The sequence below is a fragment of the Oryctolagus cuniculus genome, chromosome 6 (genome assembly GCF_051225735.1).
Source record: "Oryctolagus cuniculus isolate XC-2025 breed Fujian yellow rabbit chromosome 6, ASM5122573v1, whole genome shotgun sequence".
Classification (NCBI taxonomy): Eukaryota; Metazoa; Chordata; class Mammalia; order Lagomorpha; family Leporidae; genus Oryctolagus; species Oryctolagus cuniculus.
In genome coordinates, this window is record NC_142872.1 from 10,365,151 (window position 1) to 10,391,648 (window position 26,498).

The following is a 26,498-nucleotide window of genomic DNA, read 5'->3' on the forward strand; positions in this document are numbered from 1 at the left end:
GACCAGATTTCATTTTTTTTTTTTTTACTGCTGTATAGCATTCTCTAGAGTATATATCCCATAATTTCTTTATCTAGTCTTCTGTTGATAGGCATTTAGGTTGATTCCATGTCTTAGCTATTGTGAATTGAGCTGCAATAAACACTGAAGTGCAGACAGAAGTAGTATATTTTTACTTTTACAAGTGCACTTTGTCTTCATAAACAGATTTTAAATATTGTAGGTGAAATATTAATATAGAGTGAGAATCTCATATCTGAAATACTTGAAACCAGATTTCAGCTTTTTAGGTTTTTGTAGTATTTGCATAGACAGTGGCAATGTTGTGCATCCCTGACCCAGAAATACCAAATGCCCTGAAATTTGGAACTTTTTGAGCATTGTTTTGGATTTCAGATTTTCAGTTAAGGATGTTCAACCTGTATTTAAGTTATGATTAATATTTACTTACTGTAATATACCAGATATTAGGATATAAAATTTTTCCTATAGTATTATTAAACTTACAGTATTGTATTGCTTTTGTATTGTCTCTGGATTCACTGTTGTATATCCTGTACATCATGAGATGTTCTGTTAAGGGTTTTCTAGTTTCCCTACCTATTTTATTATCCATATGTCTGTCCTTTTTCTTTCAAATCAATGTATCATAGCATACTGACCTACTTTTGAACCATTCAGTACCCTGGACTCATTGTTTTGTATTATAAAATTCTCATTCAATCAAGTAGTATATCATAATTTCATCTTCAGTATATGTCAAAAGAAAACTTGTGTGTGATTGTAAGCTTCACAGTGAAATAACAAATATATTGAAATGAAATGTTTCATTAGTACTTTATTTGCTTTTTTTGTGACTGTGAAACTTTTTGCTTGGTTGCTCTGTTTGTTACCTTCTGCTATATGCCAGACGTGTGCTAGAGATTTTGTGTGTATTAAAGGTAATCTTTAGTACAATTCTGCACAAACCTGTGGTTTTATGGATGAGAAAATTGGAGCTCAGAGGTTGCCCAGTTAGCTCAATTCACATGACTAACTAAGTGGCTTACTTAGTGTTTAGACTCAGGAATTTTTGATATAAAGTCTATGCTTTTGCCACAGCCCTACTTTCCTTTGGAAGAAAATGATAATCCCTACAAATACAAATCCATTGATCTTAATTGTCAAGGTAAATGCATTGTTTTCCTTCCCAAATTGCTTGTCCTCTGTCTCTTCTTTGTGTGGATTATAGCACAACCTACTGAACTGTCAAGTTATAAAGTTGAACCTGTCCTTGAAACCACTTGTTTTCCCCTTGTTTTTTAGTTGATATGACGCCTTGACAGTTGTACTTTTTGCAATGTCTTTCAAAATCCTTGATACTTGTAATTATTTGGTTCATGAATATTATAGTTAATTAACTAGGTTTCCTTTGCTCTTATGTTTTTCCTAATCTTGTCTGTCTCAAGTTTTTTTTTTTTTTTTCCTTTGTTCAAGATTTTATTTGTTTTGAGAAAGAGTTACAGACAGAGGGAGAGACAGAGATACGGGTCTTCTATCCACTTGTTCACTCCCCAAATGGTCGCAGTGGCCAGAGCTCGACTGATCTGAAACCTGGCGGCAGCTTCTTCCAGGTCTCCTGTGTAGGTGCGGGGACCCAAGCACTTGGCATCTTCTAGGCCATAGCAGAGAGCTGGATTGGAAGAGGCACATGTGGGCCTCAAACTCGCCCCCACATGGGATGCCAGCACGGAAGGCAGAGGCCGCACCCACCATGCCACAGCACCTGCTCCTGTCTTGTATTATTTTTGAAAAAGGGTATTCTTATCTCTTTTTTAAAGTCTTGCAGAAGTTAAGGTGGATTATCTCTAGGAAAAATGCACATATTATATACACAACTTTTGTATATAATCTTAAAGTCCTCATTGAGTTCATCTTTGACTAGAACCTTCAGTTAGGCCCTTGTTCAAAATACAGGTCCAATTATATAACCTTCACTTTGCCACTTATAAAACCTTTTCAGAGGTGGGAATTAGACCTGGTTAAAATGCCAATTTAGACACACATGTCGACATTGGAGTGCTGGATTCAGTTTCAGTTTCAGGCTCTTGACTCCTGATTCTGGTTTCAGCCAGTGTAGTTTTGATGGCTCAAGTGGTTGAGTGAGTTCCTGAGACCCATGTAGGAGACCTGGATTGAATTCTTGGCTCCGTGCTTTGGTGAAGGCTTTGGGCATTTGGTGAGTGAGCCAGCGGATGGGAGCTTTCTCTGTGTAAAAAAGAGAGCGAGAGAGAAGGAAGAGGAGGAGGAGAAGGGGGGAGGAAGGAGGGAAGAAAGAAAGAAACCTATTATTCCAAGCTACTGTTTCCATCTTTACAATGTATCATATTCCTTAATTGTGGGGAGCAACCCGGACTAGACTGAGTTACTGGAATTAAGACTTATTCTATGCATCTGCTCTCCCACAATATGGCGCTGGGAGAGAAGTAAACAGCTTCCGCACAGCTGCCTCCAGTTCAACCAATTAACTGTAGGACTTGCTCCTGATTGGAGAGCAGCGTACTCGGCGTGTGGGCAGCCGAGTTGGGATTGGCGGAGGAGGACTATAAAGGAGGAGAGAGACGGCATGCACCAGGAACATCTATGGGGAACATCTAAGGGAACCCGTGCAGCCCCCGAGAAAGCCGGCCGGCGGTGTGCCGCTCCCCTGCGGAAGTGGGGAATGTGGCTAGGGGGAACTGCCCTTCCACGGAGGTGGAAGGGATAGTAGCCAACCCGGGAAGAACCAGCAGCGAACCCGGGGAGGGCCGAGCAGACGAAAGAACAGTGCAGGGTCCTGTGTCGTTCCTCCATGAAGAGGGGGAGTGACATAATGGTGCCGTGACTCGGATATGAAGCCTAGGCAGGGTTTAGTGTCGTTCCTCCACGAAGAGGGGGAGCGACATAATGGTGCCGTGACTCGGATATGAAGCCTAGGCAGGGTTTAGTGTCGTTCCTCCATGAAGAGGGGGAGCGACATAATGGTGCCGTGACTCGGATATGAAGCCTAGGCAGGGTTCTGTGTCGTTCCCCCATGAAGACGGGGAGCGACACTTAATCACATCAGATTAAAGCGTTCTTGGAAAATAGATGGACTTGCATGCCTTTCTTTCTTTATTCATGATGAAACTCCTTTCTGCAATGCTTGTCCCCTCTACTGCTTTTTCATCCACAGTGGACCAGGTTGTATTTAATTACTTTCTATGGCATTTTCACTACAGGTACACATAATTTCTCTTTCCTGTGTACCCTTGTAACACTTTACATACATTTCTATAATGTTTATAAAACTTTTAGGTTGGACTGTAATATTTTAATGTTCTTTTACTGGAATTTATGGTAGAACACAATGGCTTTTTGTTTTTTGTTTTGTTTTGTTTTTTTCTTGTCATGTGCCTAGCACAGTGCCTGGTACAAAGGAGAAGCTCATGAAATGTTCATTGAATAAGAGTAGATGTCTTACCTTCTTTCCCAAGTTGTAGAACAAAATTAAAATACAACTTTCTTCTTTCTTTCTCCAAAGACCCTTTTGTTATTTGACTTTTCTTGAGAAAATGTATTACCTGTATAGTAATATATGAAACATTTTGAATATATAACTTAACTCACTATTAAATACTTAATAAATGGTGAATAATAATTTTTTAGGCAATCGTCTTCTAACTGGTTCCAGCTGTTTACAACTCTGGTCCAACATTAACTTGGAGAAGCCAACTGAAGAAGAAAATCCAGATAAAACAGATCTTGATTTTGGGGATTGGAGATGCATTTGGCATTGCAAGTAAGCACTTAATTAGGGCATTAAAATGATAAACCTGTTCTATGTGATTTTAATTCTATTATATATGTGTATTAGTTTGTATAAGACTGTATTATCATTAAAATGATTGATTTTTTAGGTTTTTTTTTTTTTAATTGTATTCATTTATTTGGAAGGTGTGGTTACGAGAGAGAGGAAGAGAGAGAGAGAAGGAGAGACAGAGCTCTCCTAACCACTGGTTCATTCCCCAAATACCTGCAATGGCTGGAGTTGGGCTGGTCTGACCAGGAGCCAGGAGCTTCATCCAGGTCTTGCACATGGGTGGCAGGGGCCCAAGCACGTGGGCCATCTTCTGCTGCTTTCCCAGGAGCATTAGCAGGGAGCTGCATAAAAAATGGAGCAGCTGGAACTCGAACCAGTGCCCACATGGGCTGCTGGCACTACAGGCAACGGCCTTACCCCTAAGCCTCTGCTGGCCTCTGATTTTAGTTTTTAACATGGCTTTTCTTATATACAGGATTTTCTGTGTTCCAAAGGTTGATTTTTTTTTTTAGTTGTCAAAATAACTAGGAAGAAACACAAGAAATATATGACCTGTATGAAAACCATTAAATAGAAACTTGGTCAACTATACAGAAGACAGAGATACTTTTCATGCTTTGAATGAATGGCTGAGTATAATGAAATAATTATGTTGATCATAATCCCTATTAAAACCCCATTGAGGGGGCTGGTGCTCTGGCACACTAGGTTAATCCTCCGCCTGCGGTGCCGGCATCCCATATGGGCACCAGTTCTAGTCCCGGTTGCTCCTCTTCCAGTCCAGCTCTCTGCTGTGGCCTGGGAGTGCAGTGGAGGATGGCCCAAGTGCTTGGGCCCCTGCATCCACATGGGAGACCAGGAGGAAGCACCTGGCTGCTGGCTTCGGATCGGCGCAGCTCTGGCCGTTGCAGCCATTTGGAGAGTGAGCCAGTGGAAGGAAGACCTTTCTCTCTGTCTCTGTCTCTCTCACTAACTCTGCCTATCAAAAAACAAAACAAAACAAAACAAAACAAAAAACACAAAAACAAAACAAAACAAAAAAAACTTTAAAAATAAAATCCCATTGGAATGTCTGTTTTTGAGCATAGTTCTAAACTTCATTTAAAAGGGCAATTATGGGAAAACCAGGGATATTCTGAAAGGAAAAAGGATTGAAGTTATACTGTATAGTAACAAGGATTTTGTCGTTTCTCTGCCTTTTGGCTAAGATTAAGTGTACAGTAATTTTTTTTTAAAGATTTAGTTATTTATTTGAAAGGCAAAGTTACAGAGAGGAAGAGGAAAAGAGAGAGAGAGAAAGAGAGAGTCAGAGAATCTTCCATCTACTGGTTTATTTCCAAAATGGCCTCAATGGCTGGAATTGGGCTGATCGAAGGCAGGAGCCTCTTCTGGGTCTCCCACTTGAGTGCTAGGGCCCAATGACTTGGGCCATCTTCTGTTACTTTCTCAGGCCATAGCAGAGAGCTGGATGGGAAGAGGAGCAGCCAGGACTTGAACTGGACCCATATGGGTGCCGGCACTTCAGGCAGCGGCTTTACCCACTATGCTGGCACAAAATTATTTTTAAGGGAAAATGAAGTTAGAGTTTGTTTTATACCTGGTGCAGGGAATTGGGTGATGTTGATCTTCCATCTGCTGGTTTACTCCTTATAGGCCTTCAGCAGCCAGGACTGAGTCAGGGCAAAGCCAGGACCCCAGAGCTCTATCTGGGTCTCCCAGGAGGGTGTCAGGGGCCCAAGCACTTGAGTTACCTTGGTGCCTCCCAGTATGCATTAGCAGGAAGCTAGATCAGAAGCACAGTTTCTGGGATTTAAAACCAGGCACTCCAGTATGGGATGCAGGTATCTGAAGTTAGCTGTTTAGCCAACTGAGTCACAGGACTCCCTCTGCACTGCCCAACAACTGCTTTTACATACTATCAATAAGAGTACAATTGATAGCATCTTTCTAGAGAAAAATGTGAAAGTATGGATCAACAGACAATATTTTTCATATCCTTTAGATAGCAGTTCCAAGTTTTAATCAATCAGCAGATATGAGAGTACTTCAAAAGTACATACGGGCTGGCGCCACGGCTCACTAGGCTAATCCTCCACCTGTGGCGCCGACACACTGGGTTCTAGTCCCAGTCGGGGTGCCGGATTCTGTCCTGGTTGCCCCTCTTCCAGGCCAGCTCTCTGCTCTGGCCCGGGAGTGCAGTGGAGGATGGTCCAGGTCCCTGGGCCCTGCACCCGCATGGGAGACCAGGAGGAAGCACCTGGCTCCTGGCTTCGGATTGGCGTGGTGTGCCGGCCGCAAAGGCCATTGGGGTTGAACCAACGGCAAAGGAAGACCTTTCTCTCTCTCTTTCTCTCTCACTGTCCACTCTACCTGTCAAAAAAAAAAAAAAAAAAAAGTACATAGGAAATGGAATTAGGGGATGTTTATTTTGATGCAGAATTTTTTGATACCCATGCATATGAGGGTTCTTGAAGTCCATGAGACTATGGACTGTGTTTTTTGAAAAGACTGTTTGTTTAAAAATTTTTGCACCAAGGTAAACATCTCTTAATTCTATTTCACATGATTTTTTTGAAGGCTCCTCATATTTGTTGAGGCTTAGCATGTTCCACCCAGGTGTGAAAGTGCTTGGAATATTACAGTGAACAGATGGGGAGACAGACCATAAACCAGTACATCAGTATAACAATATTTAATAAAATTCTTCTTGAATCACTTTTGTATGTAGCAGTAATAGGATAGATATCAAATACCAAAGATGGAGTAAGGCAAACCTCCTATATATAGAATTTACAGAGGAGAGTTCAAAGGAACTAGTTCCATGTATTTTGCACCTGTAAGCGAGGAATGAAAAGGTTGATACATGGAGAGGGAACAAGATTTTATATAATTCTTCAGAAGGAACTTTAGTCTTGCTTTGGAATCCTTCATTATGAGTGGGAGGAAGGGCTTTCACCACAGGTCTTTTGAGGGACTTCCATGAGATGAGCAGAGAACTTGAAATGTATTTTAGGTGGTTGTGAGAGGGGAGGAAGCAATTTTAAATTAACTTCACAGTATATGGTAGTAATTTGGAATAGACACAGTATTTATTAGGAATTGTTTATTGTGTAGCAGAAAAGCTTCGAAACTATGCAGGTTTTAGATTTAATATGAGGTTGAGATACTGGAATCCATTTAAAAGTTGAGTTAGAAGCACATCGTACCTTTTTTTTTCTTTTTTCTTTTTTAAGATTTATTTATTAGGCCGGCACCGTGGCTCAATAGGCTAATCCTCCACCTTGCGGTGCCGGCACACCGGGTTCTGTCCCGGTTGCCCCTCTTCCAGGCCAGCTCTCTGCTGTGGCCCGGGAGTGCAGTGGAGGATGGTCTAAGTCCTTGGGCCCTGCACCCCATGGGAGACCAGGATAAGTACCTGGCTCCTGCCATCGGATCAGCGCGGTGCGCCGGCTGCGGTGGCCATTGGAGGGTGAACCAACGGCAAAGGAAGACCTTTCTCTCTCTCTCTCTCTCTCTCACTGTCCACTCTGCCTGTCAAAAAAAAAAAAAAAAAAAAAAAAGATTTATTTATTTATTTATTTGAAAGGCAGAGTTACAGAGAGAGGAGAGATATACACACAGTTCTTTGGCTTCTAGATCACTCCCCAGATGGTTGCAATGGCTAGGCTTGGGTCAAGCCAAAGCCAGGACCCTAGAACTTCTGGGTCTCCCATGTGGGTGCAGTGGTGCAAGTACTTGGGCCATCCTCTGCTGCCTTCCCAGGTATATTAGCAGGGAGCTGGATCAGAAATGGAGCATCCTCAATGGGATGCCTGCATGGCAGGTGGCAGCTTTACCTGATATACCACAGTATCTTCTCATTCTCCTTTTGTGACACCAGTTATACATGCTATGCGAAGATAAGGAGGTACTTTAGAGAAGAAGTAAAAGAAGAAAAATGGATTTGATATTTGAGCTCTTACCTGAAAGAAATTAGGTGGTGGGCCATGGCTGCTTTTCTGAGAAAACACTGTAGGCTCCTGGAACGCAGTTCTCTGGTATCTGCCACATAACCATCTCCCATTGTCTCTAAGTCTCTTGGAACACTTTCTCTCTTTAGGCTAGACCTCCATTTGATCCACATTCAAACTAGCAATACATTTGAACTAGCAATGCCTGGTTATTTAGCATTAGCTGGATGGAGACTTTGTCAGTCCCTCTTTAAAGAATCTGGCTTCTGAGCGAGAGACTGGAGCAGCTAGAAAGAAACACGTTTATAACTGAAATTTAGCATCATTTCACATCTTGGCAGCAATTTTGATCTAAACAGCCCGATTGGTTATTATCTTTGCAAGATGAGAGATACATCTTTTGACATCTCCAGGGGCCCTCTGGAGATACCAAAAGTCCAGAGAATTTAGAACTTTGATTTTCATAAAGTCTGTTAAAGGTGCCAAGAGAACTTAGAGTATCTGGTCAAAATAGAATTCCTTAACATCCTGAAATGATAGCCATTCATTTAGTCAGGGTGATGTTAATATTTCTAGACTAGATCTAATCTTAATGATATTTAACATAACTTTTTAAGACTTAATGCTTTTCACCAATCTGAACTTAACAGAGACAGTAGCGTACACAATAGATTACTTTGGCAGAACGTGAATTCTCTGTCTCTTGCTGTCGAATAAACCAGAAATAAAAACCTTGAACATAAGAGTTAGCACACGAAATTATGACATAACTCAGAACTATTTAGCAGAGTCAAAAATAACTTATAGGACCTAACTCTAGAAATGGCAGAGTAACCAATTAAGCAGACACTGTTAAAAAGAGACATTACAGTTTTTTACAAAAGCAAATTCTAAGATTTATTATTTAGACCATTTCCATATATTTACTAACATCAGTACACATTTTTTTAAAAACCCCATTGTTGTAACAGAAGATCAGACTTGAACTTTAGGTCATTGTAACTTTGGCATTAACACTCAACTTACTAAAAAACTGTAAAGAATGTTTTAAAATCATAAACTTTTAAAAACTTTATGTGACTTGCTCGCACCTTCTGAAACTTACACCCATGGTTACTTTTAGATAGTCTTGAATTGTCATGTATGGATAACCGATGAGACTACATGCTGGCAAACTCAGTCTCCCCTACAGCATTTAAGATGTTAAAAGTACACATAATACATTTTCCCATGTTTTACTTAGCGCCGATGCCTAGATGATTTAAGACACTGAGTTATTAATGAACAAAATATATTAAATACACGAAAAACTGAACAAGCAAGCCAAGCAAACCGAAGGGCGTTTGGATTAACCCAATTTTCTGAACCAGTCTGTATTGGCTTACTTTAGTTAACAACATAAAGGCTTGTATACATAGAATCTACTCTGATTTTTATAAGACCTCTCTAGCTGGAAAGCAAAAACATTGTTATATATTTCTGTTAGGCCATCACAAAACACACCAAACACTGGAGTAAGAGAAAGAAAGGGTTTATTGGGGAAAACCCAGCAGACTGGAGGTAAGGGGTGAAGAGGGAAAAGAGAGAAGGGGAGTATAAGAGAAAAACAGAGAGGAGAGGGGGAGAGGAGAGTAGAGAGAAGCCAAGAGAGAGCCATGTGTTCAAGAACAGGTCCTTTTAAAACTTTGCCAGAGGGTGGGCAGGGAAGCAGGAGCAGTGAATCCCTTTAGGATGGGGGTGGAGCTTGACCACAGCAGTTGGGCCCTGTGGCCACCTGGCTTCCAGCAATGGTGGTGGGGGCTGGGGCATAGGATGTAAATCAAGGTGCAGATCACGCCATAGATAAAACTGCCATAGATAAAACTCCGCCAGTTTCCTAACAAACATGAATACAACATAGGTCTGACATCATGTACAACATTTTAATATACTTAGCATAATCTGAATTGACTCAAACAGTTGTTACTTTAACAAATTTAGAGTCTCATCCTTTGAGAGTTCCCGGGATCTGACTGGAAGCCTCAAAAGTTGGAAGACTCAGTTTAGAACTGTCAGAGAGTCAAACTGTTTAGTCAAAAATTAGTACATTTAACCTGAGCGTTTTAACCAAGGCTGTGGGCTAGATCTGATCAGTTAGGTAATCACTCAAACATTAAAAACAGGCAAATAAGGTAAACAACTTCATGTTGCAGTTTTCCCAATCAAGACTCAGTACTGGCAATAGAAAAATGGGAACCTTCAAGACACGTGCAAACTCTCGTCAGATAAGTAAGCTACAGCAGCACAGAAAAGAGCTGATCGTCAGCCTATGAGCCCATTGCTTAGGTTTCCATTAACTGCAAAGAGGAAGACCCATCAGGTTGGAAAGGGTTAATGGATTAAGGTTCTTGCTCCCTTAGGTAAGGCCAGCAGTAGCCAGAGGCATCCCCCTCTCCTCCCTAGTGAGGAGGGGTATTGAATTGGAAATGGAGAGGAAAAAAGCAGTCCTGGGGAGAGCTCTCACCAGAGGTATCTGGCAATGTCGATGCAGGCCACCCTGACTGGAACAGAGTGCAGAGAAAGGTCCTCCATTTACAGGGAAGACTGCACACGCTGGGGCCTAGCAGGACTGTCTGTGGGGTTGGATAGGTGCGCTGTTTCACCAAGAGTTCTGGGGACCTCCTATAGCAAATCCTTTATAACACAACAGAAGTCCGCATTGCCTAGTCTAATTAAAATGGCCACCAAGTTGAGATCTTAATCCATTCAACTTGGATATTTCAACCAAAGCCAGATCCAATCAGGGCTACTGCAGTCACTCAGTCAATTAAAACAGATAGTTATCTTTAGCTCCTTTCCAGATTCAGTCCTCAGGCAATCAAAGCTTGGCAACAGTAATAGTACACAAAAACTTTTCAAGACGCAGAGCTACCATAAGCTGCAAAGACAGAAAACCTTCTACCAAGTTGGAAAGGGTTAACCGGTAATGGCTTTTTCCCTTTCTTAGGTGGAGAGACCTTGGAATTTATCCTCTCCCTTCCCCCTGGTCAGTGGTATAGCAATGGAGATGAGAAACAAAGAGAGGGGGAGGGAGACCAGGAGGAGGAAGAGGGAAAGTGACAGAGGATAAGGCTTGAGCAGCGGCCCTCACCTTCCTTCAGAAATCTCCGGCTGTGCCCATGAGGCATCTCAACTGGGGGAGAGCACAGGGAAGGGTCCTGATGTCTGGGGGCTGAGTGGGTGTTCAAAATCTCCTATCGCTTACGATTGCCCACTACCTAGTTATCTGAGTTTACCTGGAGGGCCAATAGTAGCCTAGACCCAAGCTAGGCCCTGCTCCCTTAGCACTTGGCAGTGCAACCGGCTGCCAGGAAGCCAAAGCGAGCTCAGCGGGTCTCCAGGCTCTAAGCCAACTACTCTTCCTGATTTCCCTCCCGTTCCTTACAATCCCTCTGGAGTTTCGGCCTTAGCTAAGCTGGGGCCGTGGGAACTCTGTGTTCTCGGAGAGCTGTGGGTTGCTGGACACTTGATGATCACTTCCACAGATCTGGTCCCGCTTGTGGGAAGGAATACTGACCTTCAATGTCATCTTAAAGTCCATCTCGTGGTCGCCAAAATGTTACTGGTGAATGGCAGGGTTCTTGTCTTCACGCAAGAAAGAATTCAGGCATGAGACAGTAGTGGAAAGTAAAATAGCAAGGTTTATTAGGGAAGGGACATCCGTAAGAACGGATGGGCACCTCTCCAGACAGAACCTGAGAGAGAGTGCCCAGTCACTCAGTCTGGGGGAGAGCGAGGTTACATGGTTGAGTGGAGAGAGAGTACACCTGACCAGGCCAGGCGGATGGCTCAGAAGCGAGGCAGAGGGCTGAGCGCGCAGTCTGGTTGAGGCCAGGGGTCTTTAAGGGGTTGTCTCTTGCCTCCCCACCTCTGCTCCTCTTAGAACAAAGGACTTCTTGGATGTAAATAGAAAACTCCTATCATCAGAGTTTTCCCCCTGAAATTTTGAGACAGCTGAAGCTGCCCCGCCTTAGAGGAAGGATGGTTATCTGGTAGAAGGGGCTGGGTGTGTTTGAAGTGCAGATACTGGCTGCCCCTGGAAGGTTATCTGGATGACTGAGATGCATATGCTGGACCCAAATGTCTCCTTAGGCCTTTGTAAGCTCATATCTGACTTCCTACCTAACGAGGGAATGAAGTCACATTCATAGAGACCAGGTACTTTTAATAATTTGCCATAAGAATGTTCTTAGAATTAACCAGATGCCCTCCACCCCATGGGAGATCAGGAGAAGCACCTGGCTCCTGACATTGGATCAGCACGGTGCGCCAGCCGCAGCGCGCCGGCCACGGCGGCCATTGGAGGGTGAACCAACGGCAAAGGAAGACCTTTCTGTCCGTCTCTCTCTCTCACTGTCCACTCTGCCTGTCAAAAAAAAAAAAATTAACCAGATGCATGAAAAGCAATGTGCAGGATGTTGAATGTACTCTTTTCGGTGGGGTGGGGCGTGATAGCAAAGATTAGAAAACAGCAGTGAACATTACATTATTTTGAATCACTGCTTACATATGTGATGGAATACTATAAGCCGATGAATAAGGGTGCAGATCTATACATCTTTACGCATATGTGCACCTTGGCATTTTTTTTTTATCTTTTATTTAATGAATATAAATTTCCAAAGTACGACTCATGGGTTACAATGGCTTCCCCCCCCATACCGTCCCTCCAACCCACAACCCTCCCCTTTCCCACTCCCTCTCCCCTTCCATTCACATCAAGATTCATTTTCGATTATCTTAATATACAGAAGATCAGCTTAGTATACCTTAAGTAAGGATTTCAACAGTTTGCTCCCACACAGAAACATAAAGTGAAAAATAATAGATGATTTTTTTAAATGATGAAATCAGATCAGACCTATTGTCATGTTTAATCCCAGTGAGAGTCAAGTTGGGAATTGATAATTTCTTTTTTTTTTTTTTTTTTACAGAAGATCAGTTTAGTGTACATTAAGTAAAGATTTCAATCATTTGCACCCCCATAGAAACACAAAGTGAAATATACTGTTTGAGTACTCGTTATAGCATTAAGCCTCAGTGTACAGCACATTAAGGACAGAGATCCTACATGAGGAGTAAGTGCACAGTGACTCCTGTTGTTGACTTTACAAATTGACACTCCTGTTTATGGCGTCAGTAATCTCCCTATGCACCAGTCATGAGTTTCCAAGGCTATGGAAGCCCCTTGAGTTCTCCGACTCTTATCTTGTTTAGACACGGTCATAGTCAAAGTGGAGGTTCTCTCCTCCCTTCAGAGAAAGGCACCTCCCTCTTTGAAGACCTGTTCTTTCCACTGGGATCTTACTCACAGATCTTTTTGCCAGAGTGTCTTGGCTTTCCATGCCTGAAATACTCTCATGGGCTTTTCAGCCAGATCTGAGTGCCTTTAGGGCTGATTCTGAGGCCAGAGTGCTATTTAGGACATCCGCCATTCTATGAGTCTGCTGAGTATCTCACTTCCCATGTTGGATCACTCTCCCCTTTATTTATTCTATCGGTTAGTGTTAGCAGATACTAGACTTGTTTATGTGCTCCATTTGACTCTTAGTCCTTTCATTACACCTTGGCATTTAAGTGCAAAGATATTCCTGAGGTTTTTAAATGAGTGAATGGTATTAAAGAGAAAACTAAGTATGCCTGCAGCTGCCATTCCTTCTTTCTGAAAGTCCTCCTGCGGAACGTAGTTAGGAAAGGAGAAAGGAGAGAAGGCTCTAGAAGTATGAGTGTTAAAATGTTAGTGCTGGTTCTTGTCTGAGCAACTATTGATGCCGTCACTTTCTTCCTTTCATCTAGCAGTCTTAGTTTTTTTTTTCATTATGTATTTAATACCCTTAAACTCAAAAAGTAGATTTATTTTTAAAATGAAATGTGACGGAGTTCCTCTTTGGTCTGCTTTACAAGGAAGTTTGGTATAGGTTTATCTCAGCATGAATGTGGGCACAGACAAGGAAGCAATGAAAGTAATAGACTGCCTTGAGATTAGTGTATGTTATGTGGGTCGCTAAAAAGGAAGGAAGTGGAAGGGAAATGAGCCAAAGTCCTTTGAGGAAAAAAAGGCAAGTAGTCAGCTGTACCAACTGTAGGTAAAACTGGCAAGCAGAATTGTGATTGCTACAAGTCCCCTCATAATCCACATACAATCTTTAAGTAAATGCTAACCTAAGGCAAAGTTCATTTAAAATACTGATTTATTGTGCATGAAAGGAATATTGAAATGTAGGGGTCCATGGATCTGATGTGTAGATTTCCTGATTAAAAATGAAGCCGTTCTCTAACATTCTAAGGAAATGAGAAGTAGAACTCTTATTTTAGGCTTTAAAGATTAGATTTTGACAAGTCATTCCTTTTGGGATTCTTAGGCATGGATTTTTTAATTAATTAATTTATTTTTTTAAATTTGAAAAAGTTAGAGAAGGAAAGAGAGATTTTCAGTCTACTGATTCCCTTGCCAAATGGCCACAAGGAGCCAGGAGCTTCATCTGTGTCTCCCATGGGATACCAGGGCCCTGACATTTGGACCATCCCCTGCTGCTTTTCTCAGGCCATTAGGAGGGACCTGGATCAGAGTGGAGCAGCTGGGACATGAACTGGCACACATATGGGATGCTGGTGTTGCAGGTGGCAGCGTTACCTGTTACACCACAACACCAGCCTCAGGTTTAGATACTTTTTTTTTTTTTTTTTTGGACCGGCAAAGTGGACAGAGAGAGAGAGACAGAGAGAAAGGTCTTCCTTTGCCATTGTTCACCCTCCAATGGCCGCCGCGGCCCGCGTGCTGCGGCCAGCACACCACGTTGATCTGATGGCAGGAGCCAGGTACTTATCCTGGTTTCCCATGGGGTGCAGGGCCCAAGCACTTGGGCCATCCTCCACTGCACTCCCGGGCCACAGCAGAGAGCTAGCCTGGAAGAGGGGCAACCAGGACAGAATCCAGTGCCCTGACCGGGACTAGAACCTGGTATGCCGGCGCCGCCAGGCAGAGGATTAGCCTAGTGAGCCGCAGCGCCGGCCTAGATACTTTTATATTTAAAATTTATTTTAGTAACTTGTTCAACTTTTTGGTTCCCCTTAAAAGCATGAAATTGTGTTATAATAAAATTTTCTCTTATTTGAAGTAATCAGTGTATAGTTCTGAGTATTTTCCATTTGTTTAATTTTCCTTGCAATTTACTCCTTACCTATTTAATTTGCAGAACGGCTTCCCAAGTTCATTTAATGAAATTTTCACCAGATGGAGAATTTTTTGCCACTGCTGGGAAGGTAAAGTGTGAAACTATACAGTGTGTTTACAGTTGAATTTGAAACTTATTAACATTAACTGGCTTAATTCTTTCATTTGTCTTAAATATTTCTGTTAAGAATATTATATAGCAAAAAATTGGCTAAATATTAATAGTCTTTAAAAAGCACTGTTCTATAACTGAAAGATTGTGGACTTAGTGGTTGAGCCGAATATAAATCTGTCTTTTATCAGTTCTGTTAGCTTAGGTAAGTTGGTTTATCTCTTCCTTATGTGTAAAATGAGGATACCCCCACCTACCTCATAGATCATTAATCTTGGATAAATTCAGACAGTTTATATAAAGTGACTGGCTCAGTATGTTGCATACATTATACAATGAGCAATAAGCTGGAGTTTCTGTTGTGTTACCTCTGAGCTGACATGTGTATTAGGCTGTATTTAAAATGTAAAACATAGTAGGCTCTTGGAAGGAAGTTTCTTGAGTGTATGTGCATTGTTACTACCTGTTGATTTCAAAGCAGTGCATTTTCTTGACCTTATTTTTAGCCGTTAATTCACAGAATGGTTGGTGAACACTAACAATCTGAAATTACTGTCTTTGGAACTCAGAGCCTTCTGCATTCGCTCTCAGGGTGCAAGATGCTCTGATAGCACAGTGAGATGTCTTTTTAGGAGAGAAGTGGAGCTGTTCCTTCTGGTTTACACAAATGCACGCTGAATATGGTTTAAGAGTAGTTCGTGCTAACTTCTAGCTTCTGCTCTTTTCTAGTTTTCCAAGGTAGGAGGCACAAGTTTAATTGTGCAGGCAATGTTGAAATAGTACTAGTTATGAACTAGTTGTTACTTTTAGTATTTTCTCCTAAAAATCATGTGATAGCTCATGTACAGAGTCCTTTTTTCCCCTCCCCAATTAGCAGCCTTTCTAAGTCTGTTGGTGGGGTTCCTTTCTTTGGCCTAAGGTAAAGGAATCCCTTAATTTCATCTTCTGGTTTTCCCTGAATGACTTAATTTCCCATCATGGATGGAAATTAGCAAGTTTTTGTTGTTGTTGTTATTGTTAGCAAAAGAGTTTTATTGAAAAGAGGAGAGAGATTAAAAGAACAGAGCAAAAGCTCCCAGGAAAGCAGCCAGGCGGGGCTCCTTCAGCAGGAAAAAACCCTGGAAAGGAAGTGACCTGGGTATTTTATCGCCCATTGCAAAGTTTGTACAATGTCCTTTAAGAAGAGTGTTTTTTGTAGGGTGAGCTCAGCCTTTGTTTTTAACTCCCATTCCTCCCATTTCATTGTGACTTTTATAGGACAGAAAAAAAGTTCTATCTCAGGCCTATCGTTGGGTAGAGCTGTTTGTCTTCACCACACTGAGCACAGACAGCTCCAACCACTTAGCCTTCTGTGTGGCCTTGACAACACAGACTGAGCAAGCATTTTTTTTTTTAACACAGAATACATAAGGAAAACCTCAAAAAGCTCATGAAAGAGGGAATTAAAAGATAGTTTATTTGGTGCAATAAAATTTGAAATCCATGCATAGTTTTTTCATAACATGCATTTTCCATAATTTCTTTCATGATCCATTACATTTATTTTTTTCCACCAAAGTAGATACTTTAAAATTACATTTTCTGCAGAGTTTTTAAGTACCCTTGCACCAATTTACACGCTTGACTTCTCAAAGCACTGTTAAATAATGTGAATAAAAAACTGCTCGGGATTTCTTCTCAAGTCCTCTGTTCCCAGTCTTTCCTCCCATCTCTAGGTTGCTCCCATTGGGAAGAAAAATATTTTGCTATTTGACTTAATCTTTAATTCCTTTCTTTAATTTTTTTTTTTTTTTTCATTTTATTTCAAAGGCAGAGAGACGGAGATAGTCTCAGAGAAACCTTCCACCCACTTGTTTACTTCCCAAATGCCCACAACAGCCAGGGCTGTTCCAGGCTGAAGCCAGGAGTGTAGAACTCAATCCTGGTACCCATGTGGGTAACAGATACCCAAGTACTTGAGTCATCACCTACTGTGTTCTAGATTGTACAATACCAGGAAGCTTGAATGGGAAGTGGAACCAGGACTCTAACCCAGGCATCCGAAGCCCCATGTTCACCTCTGCAGCAAACACCCACCACACCTTTAATTCTGACATGGATATTTTTCTTTTTCTTAGGATGATTGTCTTTTAAAGGTATGGTACAATGTGGAAACCTGGCGAACATCTGTTACCTCTCCAGATACAAGTTCAGAAAAACAATCCCAAGGAGAAATCGACTTTTCTTTTGTTTATCTGGCACATCCTCGAGCTGTAAATGGGTTTTCCTGGCGTAAAACGAGCAAATACATGCCTAGGTCAGTGAAGGTCATTTTATCTATGTGCTTTTTGTTGTGTTTTTTAACTTTATTAAAGAAGGTCTTATACTAGGGGCAGAAAAAAAATACAGACAGACAGACAGTGACAGGTATTAGCCTTGCTAGGCTGAAGCCAGATCTGCATAGGTGGCAGGGAGCCAACTACCTGAGCCATTGCAGCTGCCTCCCAGGTCTGCACTGGCTGCTCTGCTTACAATCTAGCTCCTTTTTTTTTTTTTTTTTTTTTTTTTTAAGATTTATTTATTGAGTGGCTGGTGCTTTAGCACAACATGTTAACGTCCTGGCCTGAAGTGCTGGCATCCCATATAGGTGCCAGTTCGAGACCCTGCTGCTCCTCTTCTGATCCAGCTCTTTGCTATGGCTTGGGAAAGCAGCAGAAGATGGCCTAAGTCCTTTGGCCCCTGCACCCATATGGGAGACCTGGAAGAAGCTCCTGGCTCCTGGCTTCAGATTGCTGCAGTTCTGGCCGTTGCGACAATTGAGGAGTGAACCATCAGATGGAAGACTTCTCTCTCTCTCTGCCTCTCCTCTCTCTGTGTAACTCTGACTTCCAAATAAATAAATAAATCTTTTAAAAAATAAGATTTATGGGCCGGCACCGTGGCTCAGTAGGCTAATCCTCTACCTGCTGCACCGGCACCCCAGGTTCTAGTCCCGGTCGGGGCGCCGGATTCTGTCCTGGTTGCTCTTCTTCTAGTCCAGCTCTCTGCTGTGGCCCGGGAGTGCAGTGGAGGATGGCCCAACTGCTTGGGCCCTGCACCCACATGGGAGACCAGGAGAAGCATCTGGCTCCTGGCTTCGGATCAGTGCGGTGCGCCAGCAACAGCGCGCTGGCTGCAGCAGCCATTGGGGGGTGAACCAACGGCAAAGGAAGACCTTTCTCTCTGTCTGTCTCTCTCACTGTCCACTCTGCCTGTCCAAAAAAAAAAAAATAGTAAGTAAGATTTATGTATTTATTTAAAAGGCAGAGCTATGCTGAGTCAGAGGCACAGAGAGAGAGAGAGGTCCTCCATCCACCGAGTCACTTCTCAAATGGCTGCAATGGCTGGAGCTGGGCCAGTCCAAAGCCAGAAGCCAGGAGCTTCTTCTGTGCCTCGCACATGAGTGCGGGGGCCCAAGAATTTGGGCCATCTTCCACTGCTTTCCCAGGCCATAGCAGAGAGCTAGATCAGAAGTGGAACAGCTGGGACCCGAACTGGTGCACATGTGGGTTGCCAGCACAGGTGGTGGCTTTACCTGCTATGCCCCAGCACCAGCCCCTATCTAGCTACCTTTTAATGTACCTGGGAAAGTAGAAGATGGCGCAAGTCCTTGGGAACTTGCCACTCACATGGGAGACCTGGATGGAGTTATTATGTCCTGAGTTCAGCCTGGCCCAGCCCTGGATGTTGTGGCCCAGTGGGGGTTGAACAGTTGATGTATCTAAGATCCTCTCTCTGTCTCTTTCCCTCTCTGTGTCAGTCTCCTTTCAGATAAAATAAATAGATCTTAATTTAAAAAAATAAGTATATAGAATAGTTATTAAACTTGTTAGTAACCAGGGTACAGTTGCCTTTTTAGGAAGTAAAAATAAAGCATAATGAAAGTTTCAGAAATAAATCAGAAGATCTTACTAGAACATATATTTTTGTCTTTTTTTTTTTTTTAAGTTTATTTATCTGAAAGTCAGAATTACACAGAGAGAGGAGAGGCAGGGGTGGGGTCTTCCATCCGATGATTCACTCCCCAGTTGGCCCCAACGGCTGGAGCTGCGCCCATCTGAAGCCAGGAGCCAGGAGCTTCTTTGGGTCTCCAGGGGCCCAAGGACTTGGGCCATCTTCCACTGCTTTCCCAGTCCATAGCAGAGAGCTGGATTGGAAGAGGAGCAGCAGGGTCTCGAATTGGTGCCCATATGGGATGCCGGCACTTTAGGCCAGGGCATTAACCCGCTGTCCCACAGTGCTGGCCCCAGTTTTGTTTGTTTGTTTGTTTGTTTGTTTGTTTGTTTTAAGATTTATTTATTTATCTGAAAGTCAGAGTTATACACAGAGAAGAGGAGAGGCAGGGAGAAAGAGAGGTCTTCCATCTACTGCTTCACTCCCCAATTGGCTGCAGTTGGTCGTAATGTCCAGAGCTGCGCCGATCCGAAGCCAGGAGCCAGGAGCTTCTTCCAGGTCTCCCACATGGGTGCAGGGGTCCAAGGAGTTGGGCCATCTTCTAACTGCTTTCCCAAGCCATAGCAAAGAGCTGGATCAGAAGAGAGCAGCTGGGACTAGAACCACCGCCCATATGGGATACCAGTGATTCAGGCCAGGGTGTTAACCTGCTACACCACAGCACCGGCCCAAACATGTAGTTTTTTGGGAAGATTTATTTATTTTACCTGAAAGTCAGAGTTACACAGAGAGGAAAGGCAGAGAGAGAGAGTTTTTCCATCCGATGGTTCACTCCCCAGATGGCTGCCACGGCCAGAGCTGTGCCGATCCGAAGCCAGGATCCAGAACTTTCTCCGGGTCTCCCACGCGGCTGCAGGGGCCCAAGGACTTGGGCCATCTTCTACTGCTTTCCCAGGCCAGAGCAGTGAGCTGGATTGGTAGAGGAGCAGCCGGGACTGGAACTGGCACCCATATAGAATGCCAACGCTTCAGGCCAGGGCGTTTACCTGCTGCGCCACAGCACCAGCCCCCGAACATGTAGTTTGAAAAACAGATTTATTTATTTGAAAAGCACCATGACAGAGAAAGACAGAGACAGACACAGACACACAGAGAGACACATACTGAGATATCTTGCATTGGTTCACTCCCCAAATGGCAACAACAGCCATGGTAAAGCCATGTGCTAGGAACTTCATCTAGGTCTCACATGTGGGCGACAGGAAACTAAATACTCGGGCCATCATTCTTTGTCTCCTAGGCACACTAGCAGGAAGCTGGGTTGGTAACTTGCAGTAGCCTCAACGTGAATCAGGCACTCCAGTATGAAGTGCAGGCATCCCAAGTGGTGGCTTAACCTCCTATACCACAATACCTGCCCTGTGATGTAACTGTTATATTGCTTGTCAGCTGAGAGATTATGGCTTGATCTTCCTTCTTTATATGTTAAAATCTTAACTGAAAAAGGAAGTCTAAGTTCTGGGCAGGAATGAAATAGATTGGCATGCTTTTGCTGTGATGTGGTCTGTGTATATTAATATGTTTTACATTGCTAACTTCGTGTGTGCATTTGAATAATTATAGCAACATTATAGAATATCTGATACTGCATGAAGTTTGTATTTTTATTTATAACATCTTTTTATTCTTAGGGCTTCGGTATGTAATGTACTGTTGACCTGCTGCAAAGATAATGTGTGTCGTCTCTGGGTGGAGACATTTTTACCAAATGATTGTTTGCTGTATGGAGGTGACTGCAGCCATTGGACTGAGCCAGTTAATTTAACAAATAACTTCAAGAGGAATGCTTCTAATAAAGAGCGAGTTCAAAATGCTATAGAAGTAAGTGCTTTTTTAAGATGTAATATGCTGTAAGTTCTAAAACTTGGTTATATGTTGCCTTTTTTGGTAACATTAGTAGTAGTATTAAAAAAATCTATCAAGAGAGTTCACAGAAATTATTTTAGTTTTATTTGGTTTAAAAACTACATAAAGATTTTAGAGCATAAAACTGCCTATAATTTTGAAGATAATCTTAAGTTAACTGATTATAAGAAAAGGATAATTACAGTTGACTTAGATGAAGAAAAATAAAATCTGAGAATGCAAAGACTGTAATAATATTTTTTTTGTCTTCCATGGAACTTGGAATAGAGTAGTTTGTCATATTCTGTGATAACATTTGTTATCTTTAGAATCCCCCTCAACTTGAAGTCTTTGTTTTACTAATTAGTGTTGAAAAGCAATATCATTTTTTTTAGATTAAAAAAGTATTTGATTTGTTTGAAAAGCAGAATTGGAGAGAGAGATTTCATCTGTTGGTTCACTACCAATTAGCTGCAATGGCTGGGGCTAGGCCAGTTCGAAACTAGGAGCCCAGAGCTCCTGCTGGGTCTCCCATGTGGTTGGCCGAGGCTCAAGCACTTGGGGCATCCCAGGCACATTAGCAGGAAGGTGGATCAGAAATGGAGCAGCTGGGACTTGAACCAGTGCTCTGATGTAGGATGCTGGTGTTGCAAGCAGCAGCTTAACCTGCTGTACCCCAACACTGGCCCTGGAAAAGTTTTTTTGATGTTTGGGCTAACTCAAAACACAATGGTAGTATAGATTTTTCTTATTATTTTCTTAGTACTGAAAACAGGAGATGATTTAAAACTGACTTATCTTTGAATGCATTGTATGAATATGGGGAAACTTGAAAACTGAGTAATGTTCTGTAGTTAAATACATAGTGCAAGGTTACTCAACAATGAATAAAATGCTTATATTTAAAAATAGCTGAAAGAAGTCCTTGACCATGGGAACCTGAAGCCTTGTTTTACTTTTAGCTCTGTTTCTTAAAAGCTAGGTGACCTTGGATTCTGTATAAGCTGTTATGTGGTATGAAAGATGAGAATAATAGTACTTAGGCTTTCTGCCTCATGAAATCAAATGAAATGATCCATGTTAAAATTCTTTGTCGATTATGGAATGTCCTGATGCATGATAGTATTCAGTTTTTCATGGTCACAGGGATATCCTTGTTCAAGAAACATTATTGGAAAAACCTTTTTTAGTTTTAAAGAGAACATACCAATCAAAGTGACAAATTATTATGTTAAAGTAGAGAGAGAGCCTAGTGCTTACTCATGATTCAAATTTCTATACAAAAAATATTGAAAGGTATTTTAAAATATAATTATATGAAATAGGATCTGTGTAACTCCTAACAATTATATGTAGCCTACACACATACAACTTTTAACCATGGAGGCTGTAGTTTTACTTTGTTTCTGTTCACACAGGTAAATCTGAGACACTTTCGTAGAGGTCATAGGAAATCACTTGCATTGGTAGCCAATACCGGATATCTGCCCCATCAGCAGGATCCACATCTTGTCCACAGGAACACTCCACTGCATGCCAATGCACTTTGCCACTTTCATATTGCAGCCAGCATCAATCCAGCCACAGGTAACACAACATTGTTCTAAATGTGTCTTTTAAATGGAGTAGGTAGGTTTTAATTATTTATTTAACTTTTAAAGATTTATTTATTTCAAATGCAGAGTTACAGAGAAGCAGAGGCAGAGAGAGAGAGAGCGAGAAAGAGAGAGAAGACTTCCATCACTGGTTCACTTCCCAGATGGCCTTAACGGCCGGAGCTGCACAGACCCAGTGCTAGGAGCAAGGAGCTTCTTCCGGGCCTCCTATGCAGGGGCCCAAGGACTTGGGCCATCCTCTACTGCTTTCCAAGACCATAGAAGAGAGCTGGATTGGAAGTGGAGCAACCGGGATTTGAACCGGCGCACATATGGAGTGTTGGCATTCCATGTGGTGGCTTTACACGCTATGCCACAGCACCAGCCCCAAGTCGATAGATTTTTATAGTTGATAAATTGTACTCTTCAGTTAACACTACTGATTAGTTTTTGTATTTTATGGAATATTCTTAAGTATAAATTAAGCATAACCTGTTTCTGTGGAGCATACGGGATTTGCAGCAATACATTCTTCAAAGAATGGTCCATGAGCTACTTGAATAGAGTTTTATTCATCCAAGAGAGAAGTGCTGTGATAAGTTGAAGTATAGAGACTTGTGGTAGGAATAAAAATGCTTATTGACCTTCTTAGCTTACATTTGTTGACAGCAGTCTTAAATTTAATAGAATCTATAAAGCAAAATGAAACTAAAATATTATAGACCATCATCTTTATCAAAAACTTAAATCAAGAGTGGTTATAATGCCCAGAGTTAACTCTAAGGTCAGTGGAATAATTTATGTTATGAGAATAAAGAAGGGTTGTATTTTCACTTTAATGTAAAAAGCTAAGGAGTTACTGAAAAATGGACCCTGAGTTCCAAGGTGCCTTTTCCTTTACTAGTTTCTAATAAGGAGAATTCTAAAATCTTTCTTTAGATGGCAGGTCTCTAAGGACAACGTAGTGCTGATCAAAATAAAATATTCTTAGAAGTTAAGTTGGACTTTAAGGAGAATCCTCTTCCTTAAAACTAGTCTTGGGATGACCTTTGACTGAGTGCCTCGTCTGTCCTGATTGGGAACGAGGGTGATGGTGTGAGCTGCAGACATAGTAGTGATCAGAATGGGTGTGGTCCTCCTGTCAGGAAGTCTATAATCAGGCAGGAGGCATAGTATAATTATTATTAATTATTATAATTGTTAATATTTATTTAAGGAATGTGTAGTGAAAGACTGAAGCTATTGAATTGTGTGTATCTGTCCACGTGGAGAACATGCCTCCAGTGGAGGCAGCGGGGGAACGTGTGTCCTTTCCTTGAGCACTCATCTACAATATCTTTATATTGGTATCTAATGATGGATAAATTATAGGAGTAGATAATTCAGAATCATTATCTTTCCTTTAAGTAATTAGGTTTATTTTAGAGAAAATTATTTACATTTCCTGAATCCATTCCAGCCTTTACAGTTCTGCAGATATCAGCATGATGCAGGTTTGACTTAATATAGAATTAATGTTTTTCTTTAGTTTCATTATTAGGGATTGTAATTTGCTACAAGTGACAGGATTTATACTTCTGTATCCTTAATGTAGCCATTATATCTAAAGTAATACCGAGGGACAAGTCTTATTTTTTAGCCAGCATGGTCTGTCTTGAATGCTTTCCTTGAACACGAGAAGGGAACTCCAATCTTAATGCTATTAAATAATCAATATCATTTTTAAATTAGGTGGTTAGGTCATTTTAAAGGAGTTAGGGTACATATGCCACTGTTGGCTAAAAAAAATTAAATTGTTGCTATTCAAATACATCTATCATTAATTCCTTTGGCGTCAACTTTTCTATGTAGATCAGGGTAAAATATGCTCGTTACCAAGATTTCTGATAAATTAAGACATATCCATTAACAGTCCTGCAAATTATAGAAGTGTTTGCTCATGAAAATATTTTTTAATGATGAAAACCAATGTGAATGACTAATGCAGTAATGCTATATGGCCTGGAGTATATAATTTTATCTCCTTTGTAATAGACCTGTTAAAGTAGGCTTTTAAATATGTTACCATTCATAATAATAGTGGCAAGGCAAGAGTTTGGTCTAGTAGTTAAGATGCTGGTTAAAATGCCTGTGTTACATATCAGAGTGCATGGATTTGACAGTTGGCTCCCACTCTTGACTCCAGCTTCTTGCTAATGCAGATGCTAAGAAGCAGTAGTGATGGCTGAAGTGACTGGGTTCCTGCCACCTGTGTGGGAGACTTGGATTGAGTTTGGCCTGGGGTCGTTGTGGACATCTGGGAAATGAACCAGTGGAAAGAAGCTCTCTTTCTCAGTCTCACTCTCTCTCTCAAATAAATAATTTTTAAAAATTTTAAAATAGTGGCAAACATTGCATTAGAAGTTTATTTATTGGTTTAAACAGTTTAAAGATAAATGTAATTTCTTTATAAATTTATTCAAACCTATAGAATGTACAACACCATGAATGAACTCAACAATGGACTCTGGGTGATAGAGCTGTCATTGTAGAGTATTCAACTACTACTGGGGTACAACCGGTGGCAGAGGCTGATAATGGGGGAGAGACTGCACATGTAGGGATGGAGAACATACAGTTGTCTCTGTACATTTTTGTGAATATTGCTGTGTACCTCAAACTACTCTAAAAATAGTCGTTTTCAAAAAAACCTCAAAATAGAATAAAGTTAAATAGTGAAAGACTTTGTCAGCCAAAGAAAAGATAAATAACAGTAAGTAATCAAAATATGAGACAAGGGTATTTTGATGTTAGAATGGTAAAACTTTTAATTTTGTGATTTTCTTCTTTTATAGACATTCCACTTCTCCCATCTATTACATCTCTGAGTTTAAGTGAAAATGAAGAGAAGAGGGGACCTTTTGTGGTACACTGGCTAAACAATAAAGAGCTGCATTTTACTTTGTCCATGGAAGTGTTTTTACAGCAACTTAGAAAAAGTTGTGAACAGCCATCTTCTGAGGCCAGTGGAGAGGACTGTAATCAGACAGATGTAAAATCTGATGAAGGTAATGCTTTAAGGAAAAAAAAAATTTAAATTTTGTTCAAAACAATGAAAGGTTTTGCATTAGGGTAAAACTGATGCTGTCAGAAACTCCCAAATTACAGTGCCTAATACAGATATGGACTAACTCATTTAACAGTCTGTACATGGCCTGTTGCGGGAGGTTTTCTTCCACATGGTGATATTAGGACTTGAGGTTCTCCATTTGTGAGATTTTGTCGTTCCTGGGAAGACATTGGAAGGTCCATCTGTGGGTTAGCAGCGTTGCAATATCCGTGAGCTTGTTAGCAATGCATGATCTCGGGCTGCACACACTACAAAACTGGAACTGCAGTTGAATAAAATCTTCAGGTGATTTTTACATACGTGAAGTCTGAGAAGCTTTGTACCTAGAGCCTTAAATTCCTCTACCGGTATTCCAGTAGGGAGAGAGGCAGAAGCTGCCTAGACCCAGAATCAACACACGTCACCTTTCCCTTCATTCCATCTGCAAAACTGGCCAAGAACCCCATACGGTCCTGAACTGGGAAGCCAGGTGCTCTGAAACTGGCAGGCACCTGGTTATGTCTGCCAGATTCTGTAGTTCATGAATGCTCTGTTTTTTAAAATTTTGTTTTAATTATAAGATTTTTACATAATCAAATAGTACGTAGTACAGACAAGTTTAAAAGTTTCTACATGGTTAAGTTTGAAGAGTTTCCTTCCAGATTGATTCTTTTCTATGCTCGCACAGGAGTCTTCAAAGAGTTCATGGAAAAAGCATGTTTTGAAAAAAACTGTGCTTGAGGATTTCAGATCTTTTGCACCAAAGTAAACTTATCTTTTAATTTCTTTTTTTATGAACTTCGTGCATTACCCACATATGTATAAAGTTTTTTTTAAGTTATATTATGGGTGTTCATTTTTATACAAAAATAGATGTTATAATATGGGTGTTCATTTTTGTAC

The 26,498-nt window shown here is 41.3% G+C and overlaps 1 protein-coding gene across 15 annotated transcripts in view; it reads left to right on the top strand.

Annotated features, from left to right (window-relative positions):
• DMXL1 (Dmx like 1) overlaps nucleotides 1-26,498 on the top strand; it is a 180,923-nt gene that overhangs the window by 32,378 nt on the left and 122,047 nt on the right. For all 15 annotated transcript variants that reach the window (XR_016235167.1, XR_016235168.1, XR_016235169.1 and 12 more), the window contains 6 exons: nucleotides 3,667-3,799; nucleotides 15,006-15,072; nucleotides 17,213-17,391; nucleotides 20,699-20,888; nucleotides 22,331-22,499; nucleotides 25,342-25,554. Coding sequence is in view for 10 of the 15 variants with exons in the window: in XM_089334832.1 (XP_089190958.1) it covers nucleotides 3,667-3,799; nucleotides 15,006-15,072; nucleotides 17,213-17,391; nucleotides 20,699-20,888; nucleotides 22,331-22,499; nucleotides 25,342-25,554 (951 nt within the window). In the remaining 5 variants the exon portion in view is untranslated. The remainder of the gene's footprint in view (nucleotides 1-3,666; nucleotides 3,800-15,005; nucleotides 15,073-17,212; nucleotides 17,392-20,698; nucleotides 20,889-22,330; nucleotides 22,500-25,341; nucleotides 25,555-26,498) is intronic.